Consider the following 18,373-nt stretch of genomic DNA (forward strand, 5'->3'; position numbering starts at 1 on the left):
GGTCAAGCCTTTGCTCTTAGGAGATGGAGTAGTTTCAGGTGGGGCGTGGGTGGTGCCTGTGTCTCCTGGGCTCACACTGGTCCTCTCTCCCTGATGGATGACTGGCCTTTGTGGTTTCCTGCCTCTGACCCCACTTTCCAGATTCTTCTCTACCAACTCCCACTGACCGTAGACAGATGGATATAAAAGATCCTGAGTTCAAGACAGGGTGTGTATGGCTCTTGATTTAGGACTGTAAGATGTGGGGGATGGGGGTTATTTAGAAACACTTAAACAAAAAATTTGTTATTATAATAAATACAGACTAAAGTGGGATATACATTCTGTTCAGCTGAAAAAAAAATGAGGTCCTTTTTTTGCTGTCTAGTGTTACTACAGATGAAGTTTCAGGAAAGAAGTGAAAGCGTACGGTTTTGCTATGGCACAGATGTTAGGAAGTCAGTGTCCCACATAGCCTGAGCAGTGGGGACGTGGATGACTATGATATGCTTAGGTGCCACCTGTGGTCAGAACGCAGGAGTGCACTCTCATTTGTGTTTGCGCTGCTCTGCCTGGACCAGGGTCTGTCATAGTTGCAGCAAAGTTTCATGTCTCTTTAGCTGTGCTGCCACTATGGTGAAGGAGGCAGCAAAGACACTCATCTGTTTCTCTTAACACCACTGATCATGCTTCATCATCTGAGAACTGAGGTTTCCTAGCCACCATTACACCTCAAATTTAGGAAAACACCAAGCATGTAATTTAAAGTTGCTAAGAGGCTGGGCAGGCGGATCACTTGAGTCTAGGAGTTCAAACCAGCCTGACTGACATGGCCAGACCCCGTGTCTACTTAAAATACAAAAATTAGCTGGGCATCTTGGCACATGCCTGTAGTCCCAGCTACTATGGAGGCTGAGACGGGAGAATTGCTTCAGGAGGCAGAGGTTGCAGTGAGCAGAGATTGCATCACTGCACTCCAGGCTGGGTGACAGAGCCACACTGTTTAAAAAAAAGAAAAGTTGCTAAGACTGAGAAGGACTGAGACCACAGGGACTGGTTGGAAAGTAACTTTATTTCTTGCCCTGAGTAGTGTTATATCAAGAACCCCAAATTTTGGCTGGCAGCTTTGAGAGTATTATTTCAAAAGTAGAACACTTATAATAAAGTGGTATTGGGCCAGGCATGGTGGCTCATGATTGTAATCCCGGCACTTTGGGAGGCCAAGGAGAGTGAATAGCTTGAAGTCAGGAGTTCCAGACCTGTCTGGACAACTTGGTGAGATTCTTGTCCTTACAAAAAAATTTTTAAAATTATTATTTTATTCTAGAAACATGTAAAGTAATGGCTTTAAGCTTGTTTTATATAAGGTTTGTTCAAGATTCATTTTGCTTCATGTTTTCAGTGATTTTATTTTTCTCTTTATGACATTTTGAAGGAAATCATTTAGACCAAGAAGGTATTTGATATTCTGATCAGGACTGGGAAATTCAATGCACTGCAGAGAGGCATGTGCGGGGCAAACTGGATGATGCATAATTTGGGTTGAAGAGGACTGTGGTGTTCTGGAGGCCCATATGTCAACTCGATGAGGAACCCTCTTTTCAGGTTCAGCTAATTGTAGCCATATGAAAATGTGAGCCCCGGGTTGCTAGAACTGCTGTTTCCAGAGAATATAGAAATCTAGATTTTCTTATAAAATTGTTTGTAATTTGGGACCTTCTAAAACAAACCTGTGTGCCGAATTTGGCTGTGGGTTGCCAGGTTGTGACTTTTATTTTAGACTTTCTGGTTTATACTTCTTTTGTTACAAAATGAAAGCATGAGACTCCATAGGCAAGTTTTGGCAACTTACCTCAAAGAAATTCAGACAGTAGAGACATTATTTTTAATCCAGGAGAGTGAGAAGTTAAAACTCCTTCCAAATGGTGGCACTGTTGGCATCTTTCTTCAGAGAATAAGCATAGAGCAAAAATTTGTGCTAAAAAAATTTGCACATGGAGAAAATGCCTTTTAGAAAAGGATATGAATGACAAGAGCTGCTGCAGGAGCCTTGGAAAATCAGAATACATTCCAGCCACTAAATGCAGAGGAAATAACTCCAAGGCTATTCATGGGATGTTTTTTCTTTATAATTTACATTTAATTTAAAACATCCACTTCAAGCCTTGGCAAATTAGCAAATGTTCTATTGATTTATTATTAGTTTATCAATATGTTCTATTTATTTATTTGTTTGTTTTGAGATGGAGTCTTGCTCTGTCACCCAGGCTGGAGTGCAGTAATGCAATCTTGGCTCACTACAACCTCTGCCTCCCAGGTTCAAGCGATTCTCTTGCCTCAGCCTCCAGAGTAGCTGGGATTACAGGCGCCTGCCACCATGCCCAGCTAATGTTTGTATTTTGTGTAGTAGAGACAGGGTTTCACCATGTTGGCCAGGCTGGTCTCAAATTCCTGGCCTCAAATGATCTCCCTGCCTTGGCCTCCCAAAGTGCTGGGATTACAGGTGTAAGCCACCACACCTGGCCTAAAATGATTTCGATGAAAATAGCAAACCTTTATATAGCACCTATTATGCGCCCAGAATTTACATTATTCATTCATATAATCTTTGTAATCTTTCAAGTAGGTATTGTCATTATTCCAGTTTTACAGATGAGGAAACTGAGATGCAGAGAGGTTCATGTGCCTGCTGTTATGCAGCAATTGGCAGAGCAGCCTGATGCTGGAGTCCACTCACTCCACCTCCTTAGCAAGCTTCATCTTTCTTTGAGGATCAGGAAACACCTTAGAGTCATGATTCTGTGTATCGATTCTAAGTAACCTTCAGTTGAGTGACCAAGGTTATGGTTAATTGAGTTTTACTTTCTTTTTAGGTATATGGAGTTGCCATATTTTCTACAATTAGTACCTATTAATTTTATATTAATAAAACATGTAAACATTATACACACATTTAGAATAACAGGAGCTGACTACTCCTCCCAACCTAGAGATTCTCCCTCTATTTCCAATATTGGAAGATCAGGATTTAATTTTATTAAAGTAGGGCCGGGCATGGTAGGTTCACTTCTGTAATTCTAGCATTTTGGGAGGCTGAGGCAGGAGGATTGCTTGAGCCCAGGAATTCAAGACCAGCCTTAACAACAGAGGGAGATCCTATCTCTACAAAAAATGTAAAAAAAAAAAAATAAGCTGGGTATGGTAGCAGGTGCCTGTGGTCCCAGCTACTTGGGATGCTGAGGTGGGAGGATTGCTGGAGCCTGGGAGGTCAAGGCTGCACTGAGCTGTGATCATACCACTGCACTCCTGGGCGACTGAGTGAGACTCTGTCTCCAAAAAAAAAAATTATATTAAGTTAAAAAGTAAGTTTTTCTTACACTCGACAATCTTTTCTTCTTCGTGTGTGTGTGTGTGTGTGTGTGTGTGTGTGTGTGTGTGTTTTAAGACGGGGTTTCACCATGTTGGTCAGGCTGGTCTTGAACTCCTGACCTCAGGTGATCCTCCCGCCTCGGCCTCCAAAGTGCTTGGATTACAGGCATGAGCCACCATGCCTGGCTTGTTGTTTTGTTTTGTTTTAATGAGAAAAGGACCTTGTATATATATCTCACTTCCCTTTGGCTGTCAGGAAGCTCCATCTAACAATTACAGGTTTTGGTTTTTTTTTTTTTTTTGGACAGACTCTCACTCTGTTATCCAGGCTGGAGTGCAGTAGTGCAATCTCAGCTCCCTGCAACCTCTGCTTCCCGGGTTCAAGTGATTCTCCTGCCTCAGCCTCCTGAGCAGCTGGGATTACAGGCACAGGCCACCACACCAGGCTAATTTTTGTATTTTTAGTAGAGATGGGGTTTCACCATGTTGGCCAGGCTGGTCTTGACCCCTGACCTCATGATCCACCCACCTTGGCCTCCAAAAGTGCTGAGATTACAGTTGTGAGCCACCACGCCTGGCCAATTACATGGGATTTTCTGGCCTACTCTAAATTATTTTTTGGTCTTAATTTGTCCTACTTTAAAAAATAATGACTCTATGGGTTTCAGAAAATGATACGATGAACTATTATGGATCCCCCTCTTCCTGCCAGTAGTAAATTTAAAAAAATATTTTTTAGACCAAGCGTGGTGGCTCACTCCTGTAATCTCAGCATTTTGGGAGGCTGAGGTGGGCGGATTACTTGAGGTCAGGAGTTCGAGACTAGCCTGGCTAATATGGTGAAACCTCGTTTCTACTAAAAATACAAAAATTATCTGGGTGTGGCATGCACCTGTAATCCCAGCTACTTGGGAGGCTAAGGCAGAGACTGCAGTGAGCTGAGATGGCACCACTGCACTCTAGCTTGGGAGACAGAGCAAGACTCTGTCTAAAAATTAAATAAATAAATAAATAAGTGTGTGTGTGTGTGTGCGTGTGTGTATTTAAAAGTTCAAATCCATACCAGCCATGAAGGGCAGCTCACACCAGAGTGATACCCATGCCAGCTGGTGCCATGATAGCTTAGGGAGATAGTGGACCTAGATATCAGCCCAGATGGCTTCTTAGCTATGGTGGGATAGGAGACCCAACCACAGCCTGCAAATGGTGGAGAGCTGTAACTGGCCCTTGAATAAACCTGGGGTCTGGAATGGCGGGACCACTGTGTCCAGGGGACTGAAAAACATTTCCTTCCTACCCAAGCATGGGAGTTAATTTTGTCAGGGCTCTGGGTGAGGAAAAAAAAAGCTTCTTTGAGAATCTGAATCCCCAAACCTGTACCACACAAGGATGTGGAATCCAAATGGACTCTTCCTGCTTGCTGTGTCCATAAAGAGCCAATAAATGAACATGAAAATAAATCATAGTCTGGTGAAATACTGGGGTCCTCAGCAGAGGCAAACTCAGAGCTGCTTTATGGGCCATTTCCACAAGCCAGAGCTCACAAGACACATGCTTGCGCACACACACACACACGCTTGAGAAAGATGCACTCACACAAGAAAAGGACCCGCCATCAGAGGGGATCAGCAGACACGGCATCAAAAGAACAAGTGCCCCTGAGAATTTGAGATAATTGAACACTGTGAATAATGATGCTACAGAAAAAGAATAGTGAGTTTTGCTGCAACACAGGAATCTCTGACTGAGGAAGCACTCTGAATGCCGAGTAGAAGGCATAAAACTTGGTGCACCCTTGAGGTAAAAATCTGTTTTGTCAATTCAGATTTTAATAAGTTGAGTGTTCAAGTGGGGCCTACCGTACACAAATGGTGCTGTCTGGAAGGCTTTGGGGACACCTTTGAACAGCCTTGACGTAACAGGTCACCACTCTCCAAAGGACTGGATGAGGACTCAGGCCGTGGAAAGCCCTTCTACCCTGGAGAATTCCCTATGGTCCCTGTCCCCAGTGGCTTGGTGGCCCACTGCACGTGTTCTCCCACTGGTCCACACAGGATGCTGGATTGAAAGGTTGGTGGGTTCACATGGGAGCAAGGAGCAAAGGAGCTGAAAATGAGTACTCAGTGGAGTGACATATCTGAGCTCACGTGACAGCTTCCTGCAAGGCACTGTGGCTGACAACCGGTGGATCATCCTAATAAGGAGGGAGACAGGCGCTCCCTGTCACACCGCCACCAACAGGCTTCACAGACTGGTCCACCGGGTTAACAAAAGCAAACACTGAAACTGAGAAACGGAAGGTCAAGGATGTGTGCCAGGGGAACTCTTCTGCCAGAAACACTTTCCTCAAGAGGAGATGACTTTTGCAAGCAGAGAGGACACCACACAGGTCACGAGGCGTGTAGTGAAGTGTTGTGCAGCAATTAGCTGGTTGATTCAATCCCTGGAGACAGTATGACCTGCCACTTGTTCTCCTGTTCATCCTTCAACACACGGCTGCGAAGTCCCCTCCTGTGAAACCTCTGGCTGTCCCTGCCCCAGACTCAGTTGTGCCTCTTCCTCAGTGTGCGATTGGTTTATATCCATATAGTATCTGTATGGGCTAAAAGGCCACAGTGGCTAAATGCTTTGATAGTGACCCTGAGTGTCTTTGGCCCCGGGGGCCAGCAGAGGCCCAGGCCTGGAGCAGGGGCTCAGGAAAGGGTGTGGAGAAGAGTGAGGAATCAATTCCACACCCCACATGTTACTCAACCAGGGCCAGACAAGTAAGGATTAAGTCAGTTGCACTAACCATAGCTGATACATGCATCATCTTGATGCCAATCAGGCAAATCACAATTTAGTGGAAAAGGGTTGAACAGTCCCCTCCTTCCTTTCCTCCCTTCCTCTGTCCCTTTCTTCCTTCCTCCCTCCCTTCCTTTCTTCCTCCCTTCTTCCCTTCCTCCTTCTTCTCCCCTCCTTTCCTTTCCATCTCCTTCTCTCTCTTTCTCTCCCTCCCTTTTCTTCCTTCCCTCCTTCCTTCCTTTCTCTTTCTCTCTTTTCTTTCCCTCCCCCCTCCCCCTCACTGCAGCCTGGAACTCCTGGGCTCAAGGGATCCTCCGCCTCAGCCGTAAGTGGCTGTTTTTCAGATTTTTTGTAGAGAGAGAGTGAGAGTCTCGCTATGTTGCCCAGGGTGGTCTAAAGCGATCCTCCCACCTCAGTGCTGGTACTATAAGCATGAGCCATCATGCCCAACCCAGACAGGTTTCTTAACCTGGTGTAGATGAGTTAATTCACAAAAAGTCCGACCCTTTTATTCAGTTGTTTTGGGATCATTTATATTGCTTTTTTTTTTTTTTTTTGAGACAGAGTCTCACTCTGTCACCCAGGCTGGAGTACAGTGGCATGATCTCAGCTTACTGCAACCTTCACCTCCCAGGTTGAAGCAAGTCTCCTGCCTCAGCCTCCAGAGTAGCTGGACCTACAGGCGTGTGCTACCACGCCTGGCTAATTTTTTTTTTTTTTTTTTGTATTTTTTAGTAGAGACAGGGTTTCACCATGTCACTATGTTAGGTAGGATGGTCTCAATCACGAGGTAGGATGACCTCATGATCTGCCCACCTCGGCCTCCCAAAGTGCTCAGATTACAGGCATAAGCCACTGTGCCCAGTGATACTGCTGATATTTTATCTGCCTTTTCCAGATTTAAAAACAAATTCTGGCTAGGTACAGTGGCTCATACCTGTAATCCCAGCAATTTGGGAAGCTGAGGTGGGCAGATCACCTAAGGTCAGGAGTTCAAGACCAGCCTGGCCAACGTGCTGAAACCCCATCTCTACTAAAAATACAAAAATTAGCTGGGCATGATGGTGGGTGCCTGTAATTCCAGCTACTCAGGAAGCTGAGGCACATGAATCGCTTGAATCTGGGAGGCAGAGGTTGTAATGAGTCGAGATCATGCCACTGCACTCTAGCCTGGGCGACAGAGTATGACTCTGTCTCCAAAAACAAAAAAAAAAAAACCTGCAAGACTTAAAAAAACTCTTTTTTCTGGTCATTCTGTAGGAAGTAGATTCATAGGGACAGAAGAGCCAGCCATTTATTTTTAAATGTTTAAGCATGGCTATATTATTTTTTTTTTTTGCAGAGTGTTTAAACATTATTTTTGTCACTAAGTTATTGCTCCTTAAGGCTTTCTATGCATGACAGTTGAACACAACAGGGTTATAGTGTTTCAATAGAGAGAAATACAGTCCTTATGAGATAAGCTACTATTTAGATAGACTCTGTGGCTTTGTAAAGGTGGTTCTTATCTAAGCTCAGTTTCTGAATAGGGAAAGGCATTTGTTAGAAGCGTCATCTAGCACGCGTCAGTGCTGGAAGCAGAAGCTGGGCAAGAAGTCCATAAAAAATCCATTTATAAGCTCAGTGAGTCTGCTTTTCATAAGTAGCAACCTGTCTCCTGAATTGGTTCAGACTCACAGTTCTGACTGTAGAGATGGTTCTGCTCTAGAAAGCTCTGACATGATTCCAGTCTATTAGTGCCTTGGAGGGCACAGAACTGTATCTTTAATGCAGCTTGTGGTCTAATCTTCCTGCCAGAAAGGAACCTACAGAACTCCAGGAACCAAAATTGCTGCTGTAAAATTGGAGGTTGACTAGGAAAATGCCTTTTGCCATCAACGCACGTATGCTGGGCTAAGAAACGTATTAAATGTCTTTCTGTGCAGAGTGAGATGATAGGGGCTCAATTTGTGCCTCTAGAAGGTTACAGTGTCAGAATCACACAGGGCTAGAGGGGTCTGCCGTGTTCGTAGTCATGGAATGAGTTCTCCTGGAATAGAGATTTTGTCAATAAATAAAGGACTTTATATACTGAGGTGCCAGAAGGCTTGATCTGATATAACATCAGGCATGATTTATGAGTTAGACTCTGACTGATTAGCCTAGTGTATAAAGCCATTGGGCCAAGGTCACAAACAGCCTCATGGGGCCATTTTGTTTGGATTTGGGAAACAATGGCTTCCTATAAATGGTTCTGAAATTTAGCTCTCTTCAGAGTTGCCCAGGAAACTTTTAAAACACAAATTCTCAGGCCTGTTCCCAGATGTACTGAGGAGAAGTGGGAAGATGGGGTCCAGGAACCCCGAGTTTGGGATTCAAGTCACTGGATGGAGCCTTGGAGAAAGAGTTTAGATCAGGCAGATCTGGTTTTCAATCTTGCCTGTGTGACCTTGAGCAACCTTCTTGACTGTTCTGAGCTGCAGAACCTTTAAGAAGAGTAACTTTGGAGTGAGTCGATGAGACAGTACATGCCAAGTGTCTCAAAGGGTTGGCACCAAGGATGCTCCGCTCCAGCAAATGATGCCCCTGACGCCACTGCCCTTTGGGATTTCTGTGGTCATGATGCCCAAGTAAACCATAATCAGATTGCCACATAGCAGGTCAAGCCTCTAGCTGAATCTCAGAGAGGAAGTGTTCGGCATCCTGGTCCTTTTTGATAACCTCCAATTGAACCTAATTAGATGTGTGGCCGCCCACTCAAAAGCCAACAGCAGGCTGGCATGGTGGCTCACACCTGTAATCCCAGCACTTTGGGAGGCCGAGGCGGGCAGATGACTTGAGGTCAGGAGTTCAAGACCAGCCTGGCCAACATGGCGAAACCCTGTGCCTACTAAAAATATAAAAATGAGCTGGGTGTGGTAGTGAGGTGCTGTAATCCCAGCTACTTGGGAGGTTGAGGCGGAAGAATTGCTTGAACCCAGGAGGGGGAGGTTGCAGTGAGCTGAAATCAGGCCACTGCACTCCAGCCTAGGTGACCAGGCAAGACTTTGTCTCAAAAAAAAAAAAAAAAAAGCCAACAGCAGGTGGATGGAACCAGTTGAGCAGGGCAATGTCGGCCTTGGGGCTTCCAATTCACTTGAGGGACATCTCTTACTCTGGGTCCTCCCAACATGTGCTAATCATGCTTTGTCTTCGTAGACCTCAATATCTCCAAGGTTCACTGGCTTCTCACTATGATTGGGTGAGGGGATTGCCTGTAGGCACTGTCCCCCAGACAGCACCTGGCTGGCCTGAGATCTTCAGTGATCAGAAACTAAGGGAAATCAGGGGCATTTGGAGGCACAGGATAAAATGGCTGAGCTTCCTGGACTGACAATTGTACTTGAAGCTTGGAAAGAACAGCATTATTCCCTCCAAAATGGCTTTTGTTTATTTGGTGTTTGCTTTGTGCCAGGCACATTTTTTTTTTGGAGACAGAGTCACCTTCCTCTATCACCTAGGCAGAGTGCAGTGGTGCAATCTCAGCTCACTGCAACCTTTGCCTCCTGGGCTCAAGTGATCCTCCCACCTCAGCATCCCGGGTAGCTAGGACCAAGGCATGTGCCACCATGCCCAACGGATTTTTGTTTGTTTTTATAGAAACAGGGTTTCACTGTGTGACCCAGGCTGGTCTCAAATTCCAGGGTTCAAGATGAGATGGGTTTTCCTCCCATCTCAGCCTCCCAAGTTGCTGGGACCAGAGGTGCCAGCCACGACACCTGGCTAATTTATTTATTTATTTTAAAGATTTGTTTTTGATAGAGATGGCGGTCTCACTGGGCTGCCCAGGCTAGTCTTGTACTCCTGGTCTCAAATGATCCTCCCACCTTGGACTCCCAAAGTGCTGGGATTACAGGCATGAGCCATCCACTGCGTGGGGCCTGCACCAGGCACTTTTGTCCCAGTAAGTGTGGTGAGGAAGCCCTGTGAGGAGTTACTATTACTATTCTTGTTTTACTGATGAGGAAAAAACAAGAAGCAGAGAGGTTAAGTAGCTAGGGAAAGAGGAAGTGGAAGTCAGTGAGGAATATGAGAAGAGCATTCCTGGCAGAAACCACAGAACGTACAAAGGCCCCGGGGCAGAAAGTAACACAGTGAGTTTGGGGAAAAGAAAGGCCATGTATCTGACACACAGAGAGAAAGCAAGCAAGGCTGTCACGTCACACAGGGGCTTGTGGGCCTTGGTGATTTTGGCTGTTATCATAAGAGCAAAGGGAAGCAATTGAAATGTTTTTAATTGAACTTTTTATTTTACTTTTATTTATTTTTAATTTTCTTTTGAGACAGAGTCTCACTCTGTCACACAGGCTGGAATGCAGTGGTGCTATCTTGGCTCCCTGCAACCTCCACCTCCCAGGTTCAAGAGATTCTCCTGCCTCAGCCTCCCAAATAGCTGGGGTTACAGGCATGCGCCACCATGCCCAGCTAATTTTTAGTACTTTTAGTAGAGTTAGGGTTTCACCATGTTGGCTAGGCTGGTCTCAAACTCCTAACCTCAGGTGATCCGCTTGCCTTGGCCTTCCAAAATGCTGGGATTACAAGCATGAGCCATAACATCTGACCTAGTTTAAGTTTTAAAATGGAATTTAAAAAATATATGCACAGGGAAACTGAGTGAAAGGAATGAAACATACACTTCAGATGGATGAGGGAGCCTTCAGTCACTGGCCAAAGGCTGTTCCTGGAGAGTTCTAACTTCCTGGCACCTCCAGCCTGCCTTGCCTAGGAAAAATGGCTTTCCCTGGCTTCCTTGTACAGATCCTGGTGGTTAGGTGTGTACCAATGCCATGAACAAGGTCAGTCCTGTAGCATGTGGGCCAAGCACCAGCAGCATCTGCTACAGAGGCTGAGGATGAGGGAGGTGTCTCAAAGCAGACATAGGCAACTGTTGGCTTCTGGGTTTTGCACTGAAAGGTTGGGGAGTCCCTCGAGACAGGGAGCACTGGAGGGGCAATTGGGAGGGGCAGGTGGGGGAAGCACCTGAGTTTGGTTTGAATATGTTGAGCTAGGCTCATCCACGTGGAGATGTCAAGATGGCAGATGGAGTTTTGGATCTCAGGCTCAGGGGAAATGTCTGGCTATGGGCGTGAATGGAAGTGCCCACGGAGGGAGTGCAGAGGGCTCTGAGATGCCTGATATCAACTATTCCTGACTTGGGGCCTGGCCACTTTTAGCACTGAGTGAACTAAAGCAGAAAGTGGGCTGGGTGCCGTGGTTCACACCTGTAATCCCAACACTTTGGGAGGCTGAGGTGGGTGGATTACTTGAGATCAGGAGTTCGAGACCAGCTTAGCCAACATAGCAAGACTTGTATTATTATTGTGTCTACTAATAATACAAAATTTATCCATGAGTGGTGGCATGTGCCTGTAGTCCCAGCTACTCAGGAGGCTGAGGCACGAGAATTGCTTGAACCCAGGAGGTGGAGGCTGCACTGAGCTGAGATTGTGCCACTGGACTCCAGCCTGGGTTACACAGCAAGGCTTGTTTCAAAAAAAAAAAAAAAAAATGCTGGGTGCAGTGGCTCATGCCTGTAATCCCAGCACTTTGGTAGGCCGAGGTGGACAGATCATCTGAGGTTAGGAGTTCAAGACCAGCCTGGACAACATGGTGAAACCCTGTCTCTACAAAAATACAAAAATTGTCTGGGGATCATGGCAGGTGCCTGTAATCCCAGCTGCTCCGGAGGCTGAGGTGGGAGAGTTGCTTGAAACCCAGAAGGCAGAGATTGCAGTGAGCCAGATCAGGCCACTGCACTCCAGCCTGGACGACAGAGCAAGACTCCGTCTCGAAACAAAACAAGACAAAAAAACAACAAAAAACAAAACTGCCGGGTGTGGTGGCTCATGCCTTTAATTCCAGCACTGGGAGGCCGAGGTGGGTGGATCACCTAAGGTCGGAAGTTCAAGACCAGCCTGACCAACATGGAGAAACCCCGTCTCTACTAAAAATACAAAAATTAGCCAGGCATGGTGATGCATGCCTGTAGTCCCAGCTACTCAGGAGGCTGAGGCAGGAGAATCACTTGAACCAGGAGGTGAAGGTTGCAGTGATCCTTGATCATCCCATTACCTGGGCAACAAGAGTGAAACTCTGTCTCAAAAATAAAATAAAATAAAAATAACTAAAGCAGAAAGTGGCCCCTGGCAGCCTGACAGGTGAGACAGACACTCCGCCCCTTCAGGCCTCCGGGTTTGAACCGTCATGAAGAAGGGAGGCTGGAGCCATCCATTCCCTAGGCTCCTCCTATAAATGGCCTCTGGTTCAGTGCTGCCCCCAGTCCTATCCTGGCTTTGGTAGGAGCAGAGAGCAGATGGTCTAAAACCATCCGAGTCAGGGTGACCTCTACCGCCTCCCTCCACACACACAGGGTAGAGGTGGAGGGAGAGGGAGAGAGATGTTCTAAAATATGTGTACAAACACTGAAATCGTTTTTCCAGCCTTATTTGCAGTTTCTGTTCATGGGGGTTTTTTTCGTGCAAATAAAACTCGTAAGTCTACCGGTAGTGATTAAAACAATGAATTTCCCCCTCCAGTGCAGAAAAGTGCAATGGCTGCAGTTTTAGGGTCTAATTACCAGGAGCGGTTAAAGTAGCTTAGTAAGTGGGCATCCAGATGACATAGGTGCTCTTGCATATTTCAATATCTGTTTAAAGAAAGGGTGCCCAGGCTCCATTAACTCCAGAGATGCTCCTAGAAGCCAGCCTATTTCCCATCATTAAGGTCAATCTGAGTTTCCGAACCAAGAGCAGGATAAATGAATTGGACCTGCCAGGCCTAGGCAGCCCTGGGCCCCTCAGCCTAGCTAGAGCTCCCAGTGTTGTTCTTTTTCATTAAAATCAAGGTCAAAGGAATCATGTAGCCTCTGGGTTTGAGAGAAAGAAATCTTCCCAGGGGACTCTGAGACAGTGGAGGGAACTGTGAGCCCACCGCAGGGGAAGCAGGACGAACTCAGGCTGTGAGTCAATCTTGCACTTTCTTTTTCTTCTTCTTCTTTTTTTTTTTTTTTTTTTTGAGACAAGGTCTTGCTCTCTCACCCAGGCTGGGGTACAGTGGTATGATCTTGGCTCACTGCAGCCTTGACCTCCTGGGTTCAAGTGATTTTCCTGCCTTAGCCTCCTGAGTAGCTGGGACTAAAGGTACTCACCACCAGATTCAGGTAATTTTTTTGTAAAGACGGGGTTTTGCCATGTTGTCTAGGCTGGTCTTGAACTCCTGAGCTCAAGCTATCTGCCTGCCTTAGCCTCCCAAAGTGCTGGGGTATCAGGCATGAGCTAACATGCCTGGACCCTTGCACTTCATGGCCTTACTTCAGGTCTTATTGGGCAGAATCTTTCTACTTTCTTTTCTTTCTCTCTCTCTCTCATTCTTTCTTTTCTTATTCTTTTTTTTGGAACAGTGCAGTGGTGTGATCATGGCTCACTGTAGCCTCCAATGCCTGGGCTCAAGCAATCCTCCTCTCTCAGCCTCCAGAGTAGCTGGGACTACAGGCGCGCCACCGGCCCAGCTTTTTAAATTTTTTTTGTAGGGATGGGGTCTTGCTATGTTGCCCAGGCTGGTCTTGAATTCCTGGCCTCAGGCAATCGTTCCACCTCAGCCTCCCAAAATGTTGAGATTACAGATGTGAGCCATGGCACACAGTCTTTCTACTCTCTTTTGTGCTTACAAAGAATATATCAGTTATCTCCTAAGCTTTGGTGTGGGCAGGTTGAAGTAATCTGAAAAAAAAAAAAAAAAAAAAAAAAAGCATTGTATATCCAAGTTACTCTAAAGCATTTAGATGGAAAGTGGAAAAAAATGCAGATGAATGTGTTCTTTGTCATTTTGGAAAATTACACACCTGGCCTGCTAAAAGCTTTTTGGTTTTCTTTTATTACAGGCATGAGCCACTGCACCCAGCCTTTTAAAAAACTTTTTAGCTGGGTGCTTTTATAGGCTCATGCCTATAATCCCTGCACTTTAAGAGGCTGATGCAGGCCCAGGAGTTTGAGACCAGCCAGTGTAACATAGTGAAAGCCCATCTCTACCAAAAAAAAAAAAAAAAAAAATACAAAAATACAAAAATGAGTCAAGCATGGTGGCATGCACCTAGGGTCCCAGCTATTCAGGAGGCTGAAGTGGGATTAGCAATTGAACCCAGGAAGTCGAGTCTGCAGTGAGCTGAGATCACACCACTGCACTCCAGCATGGGCAACAGAACAAGACCCTATCTCAAAAACAAAAATAACTTTCAAATACAGCTCTTTTGGCATGGCAAGGTGCAGGCTGAGATATCCTTATTTATTATAATTTCATGGCTGTTTTGCTCAGGGATGATTTCCAATATTGAACATCAGATTTGGCATGAACACCAGCCAAAAACAGCCAAAACGATCTATGGTGTTTGGGTGTGCTGGCTGATGGTAGCCCCGGGACTTTCAGCTGGTATTTTCTTTTGTGCTAGTGTTTTGCTGTCAATGGGAGGTGAAATGATGCTGGTAAGAAGCCAAGCGTCAGGTGTGCCTGGCATCTCCTGACAATCTCATTCCTGGGGTTGGCACCTTTTGGGGCCCGGGGCAGGCCTGCTGCTGTGTTCCTGGTCCTGGTGCAGGAGAACGCAGATACCGAGAACTTGAAATCTGAAGATGGATAATCCATGATATAAAAAATGACACTCCAAATTGGTTTCAAATACGAGGATGTTTCTTGATGGTGCTGGTGGTGATTGTCTCATGTGGCTTCATGCTTCAAATGTTTTTGGTCAAATGAAGACGCCTAGTAGTCATCAAACCTTGTCCAGTGCAATGACCGGAAATCGTTATAAATGAGTTGGATTATTGCTAGGAACACAGAAAGATGAACAGCAGTGGTCATAGGGAAGTGGGACCAAGAGATTGTTTCACCAAGGAAACGTGGCATCACTCTCACAGTCTGCGCCTTTGTTCAAGAGAAAGAAAGAACTAGAACGCAGGAATTAAAGAGAAATATTAGTGGAGGTATCTATTGCAGTTCGAGCAATAGTAATACGGGAAAGGGCTCACACTTACGCAGCATTTCCTATGAGCCAGGCATTGTTTCAGATACATCACCTAACCACCTTATACGGTAGGCTCAGTTATTAATCCCATTTTAGTGATGAGTAAACTGACGCATGGAGCTTGCAGAACTTGCCCAAAGTGACATGGCTGGAAAGTGGCACAAGCAGGCTCCACCCGGGTTGCAGCTTTTTCTCTCAAATCAACTCATTTCACACCAATTATTGATGCCCTCTAGGTGTCATGGGGGAAAGTGTCTCAATTTCTGCACTGCAGGGTGGGGTTGGGGTGATTAATCTGGCGGAAGTCTTCCATGCACTGGGTGTGTCCTGCAGACACAACTGTGAAGATAATGGAGAGAAGGGTCCCTGTGGTTGGAGGGGCTGGAGAAGATGACATTTTAGCAGAAGCCTGAGGAACAGGCAAAGTTTTCCTTGTTTTCACCACATGGCTGTTAAGTTCCACTTAAAAACGTGAAGTTGGCATTACTGTTCTCTTCTCCCTGGCCTAAGCTGGATTTCGACTCAGCCCTCCTGCCCTGCCCCAGCCTCTCTGAGGACCGCTACCTCAACTCCCCTAGCCCCGTTTTGCTCAGATGGGTTTTTTTATGGCCATGACTCCACCCAGCTAGCGTTGTCAGATTTAGCAAATAAAAATAGAGGTCTGGGGACAGTGGCTAACCCCTGTAATCACAGCATTGTGGAAGGCTGAGGATCGCTTGAACCCAGGAGTTTGAAGTCAGACTGGGCAACATAACAATACCTCATTTCTACAAAAAATAAAAATATTTGCCAGTTTTGTGGTGGTCCACGCCTGTAGTCCCAGCTACTCAGGAGGCTGAGGTGGAAGGATTGTTTCAGCCCAGGTGTTTTGAGGCTGCAGTGGGCCAAGATCGTGCCACTGCACCACAGCCTGGTACAGTCTCACAGAGTGAGACCCTGTTTGAAAAAAAGAGGATGTCAGTTAAATTGAAATTTCAGATAAACAATGGAAAAACTTACATAAGTATGTGCCATGCAATATTTGGGACATACTTCACTACTATTTAAATATATATATATATATATATATATATATATATATATATATATATATACATATATATATGTAGATATATGTACAATTAAATTTCTGTAGAGATGAGCCTTACTATGTTGCCCAAGCTGGTCCTGAGAGTCCTGGGGTCAAGGAATGCTCCTGTCTTGGTCCAAAGTGCCGGGACTACAGGCTGCACCACCGCGCCCGGCCGGGTCATACTTAGCCGAAACAAAGGTACTTGCTGTCTATTTGGAATTCAGATTCCGGTGGGTCGCCCTGTATTTCTCGTGGCAGCCTCTCAGCGGCCGTCGGCGGGGGCGGGACTCCCTTCACACCCCAGGCCCTCGGGAGGTGCCTTGCTGGTTTACCTGAGGTTCACTTGCGCGTTCTTCAGAAGCGGCCCGAGCGCCCACCGCGAAGACGGCCGCGCCAGACTCTTCTCCGGAGATGAGACTCCGGGGATGCGCCCCTGGAGGGATCCGCCCTGGAAGAGCCTGAGTCAGGTGGGGAGAGGGGACACGGCCCGCAGCCACCCCATTCCACGGTGGGAGGCGCCGAGCTGCGTCCCTCTCGGGCGAAGGCTGGAAGTCGCCCCGCCGCGCGCGGTCCCCTGGCAGTGCGCTGGCGGGCGGAGTCACCACAGCCCGGCCTCGACTCTGGCTCCGGCCACCAGAGGGCGAGCGGGCTCGGGAAATGGCTTCCCTGCCGGAGGAGGAGCGCCGAGCTCCCCGCGGGGCGGGGGGAGGAGGGAAAGCGGCGGACACGCCCCCGCCTCGGCGCCTAGGGTCTCCACCAAAGCGCGAGCACGGGGCGCGTCTTTCTGGTGAGAGGGGTCTCATCGCGACATCCACCGCGAGGCCTGACGCCCAGCGGCGTCCAGAAAGCAAGGGTCGGAGGAACGCGGGGCGATCCGGCCCATCCCACCCGGCTCCACTCACGAGACTTGTGACAAAGCGCTGGTAGGAAAGAGCGTGCACGGCCCCGAGGAAGGAAGGCACTTAGAGCCCCGTCCTTCCAGAAATTCAGAGTACTCATTGGTGGTTGGTCTACAGGGGACAGGACTGCAGAGAGACAGAGAAGGCTGGCGGAGGACGCGCAGGATTTCAGATGGGCTGCGTGACTCGGAGAGATTCCATAACTTCCGGGCCTCAGTTTTCTCGTCTGTCAAATGGGAGTACATTTTTCCTCAGTGGAAGGATGGTTTGAGCCCAGGAGTTTTAAGTGCAGTGAGCCCCGATCCACAGCTTGACGACAGAGACTGTTCCCCTACCCCACCCCCCAAAAGGATGTCAGTTAAAGTTAAATTCAAATTTTAAATGAACAATGATTTATTTTTCATTTTTGAGACGGGGGTCTCGCTCTATCTCCCAGGCTGGAGTGCAATGGTACAATCTTGGCTCACTGTAACCGCTTCCAGGGTTCAAGTGATTCTCCTGCCTCAGCCTTCAAGTAGCTGGGATTACAGGCATGCAGCACCACATCCAGCTAATTTTTGTATTTTTAGTAGAGACAGGGTTTCACCATGTTGGCCAGGCTGGTCTTGAACTCCTGACCTCAAGTGATCCGCCTGCCTGGGCCTTTCTTTTCTTTTTTTTTTTTGGTGCATGTCTGTAGTCCCAGCTACTTGGGAGGCTGCTGCCTGGGCCTTTCAAAGTGCTGGGATTACAGGCATGAGCCACTGCGCCCAGCCAAAAAAATTTTTAGTATTACTATGTACCATGCAGTACTGGGGACATACTTCATTGACATTTAAAAATATACACATATATAAAATTAAATTTATATAAGGACAAAGTCTCACTATGTTGCCCAGGCTGGTCCTGAACTGAGCTCAAAGTGCTGGAACTACAGGCAACTGTACCTCAGTGGTCAAATAAGAAAATCCACATATCATGTGACTGTGCTTTGTAAACCTTGACGTGTGCAAAATGAGGAGGGGCCAGATCATCACCGCTCTCTTTCCTTCCCTTAAAAAACAGGGGAAGTGGCTCACTCCTGTAATCCCAGCACTTTGGGAGGCTGAGGTGGAGGGATTGCTTGAGCCCAAGAGTTTGAGACCAGCCTGGGTAACATAGTGGGACCGCTTCTCTATTAAAAATCAAAACAATTAGCCGGGTGTGGTGGTGCCTGCCCATAGTCCCACCTACTCCTGAGGCTGAGGTGGGAGGATC

General features: G+C 46.8%; 1 protein-coding gene across 2 annotated transcripts; it reads right to left on the reverse strand.

Annotated features, from left to right (window-relative positions):
- Positions 1 to 13,509: 13,509 nt before the first annotated feature.
- LOC144580584 (uncharacterized) lies at positions 13,510 to 17,152 on the reverse strand. Of its 2 annotated transcripts, none has more exons than XR_013530468.1 (2): positions 16,315 to 17,152; positions 13,510 to 16,102 (listed from the first exon to the last, which is right to left on the reverse strand). XR_013530468.1 is itself a non-coding variant. In XM_078358210.1 (2 exons), the coding sequence occupies exons 1-2, from the start codon at positions 17,039 to 17,041 to the stop codon at positions 15,386 to 15,388; spliced, it is 591 nt and encodes a 196-aa protein (XP_078214336.1). In that variant the 5' UTR covers positions 17,042 to 17,152; the 3' UTR covers positions 13,510 to 15,385. The 2 variants fall into 2 exon arrangements, 1 of the variants encoding a protein (XP_078214336.1); XM_078358210.1 differs by having other exon boundaries at positions 13,510 to 15,505; positions 16,571 to 17,152.
- Positions 17,153 to 18,373: the final 1,221 nt, after the last annotated feature.

This window comes from Callithrix jacchus, chromosome 20 (genome assembly GCF_049354715.1).
Source record: "Callithrix jacchus isolate 240 chromosome 20, calJac240_pri, whole genome shotgun sequence".
Taxonomy (NCBI): domain Eukaryota; kingdom Metazoa; phylum Chordata; class Mammalia; order Primates; family Cebidae; genus Callithrix; species Callithrix jacchus.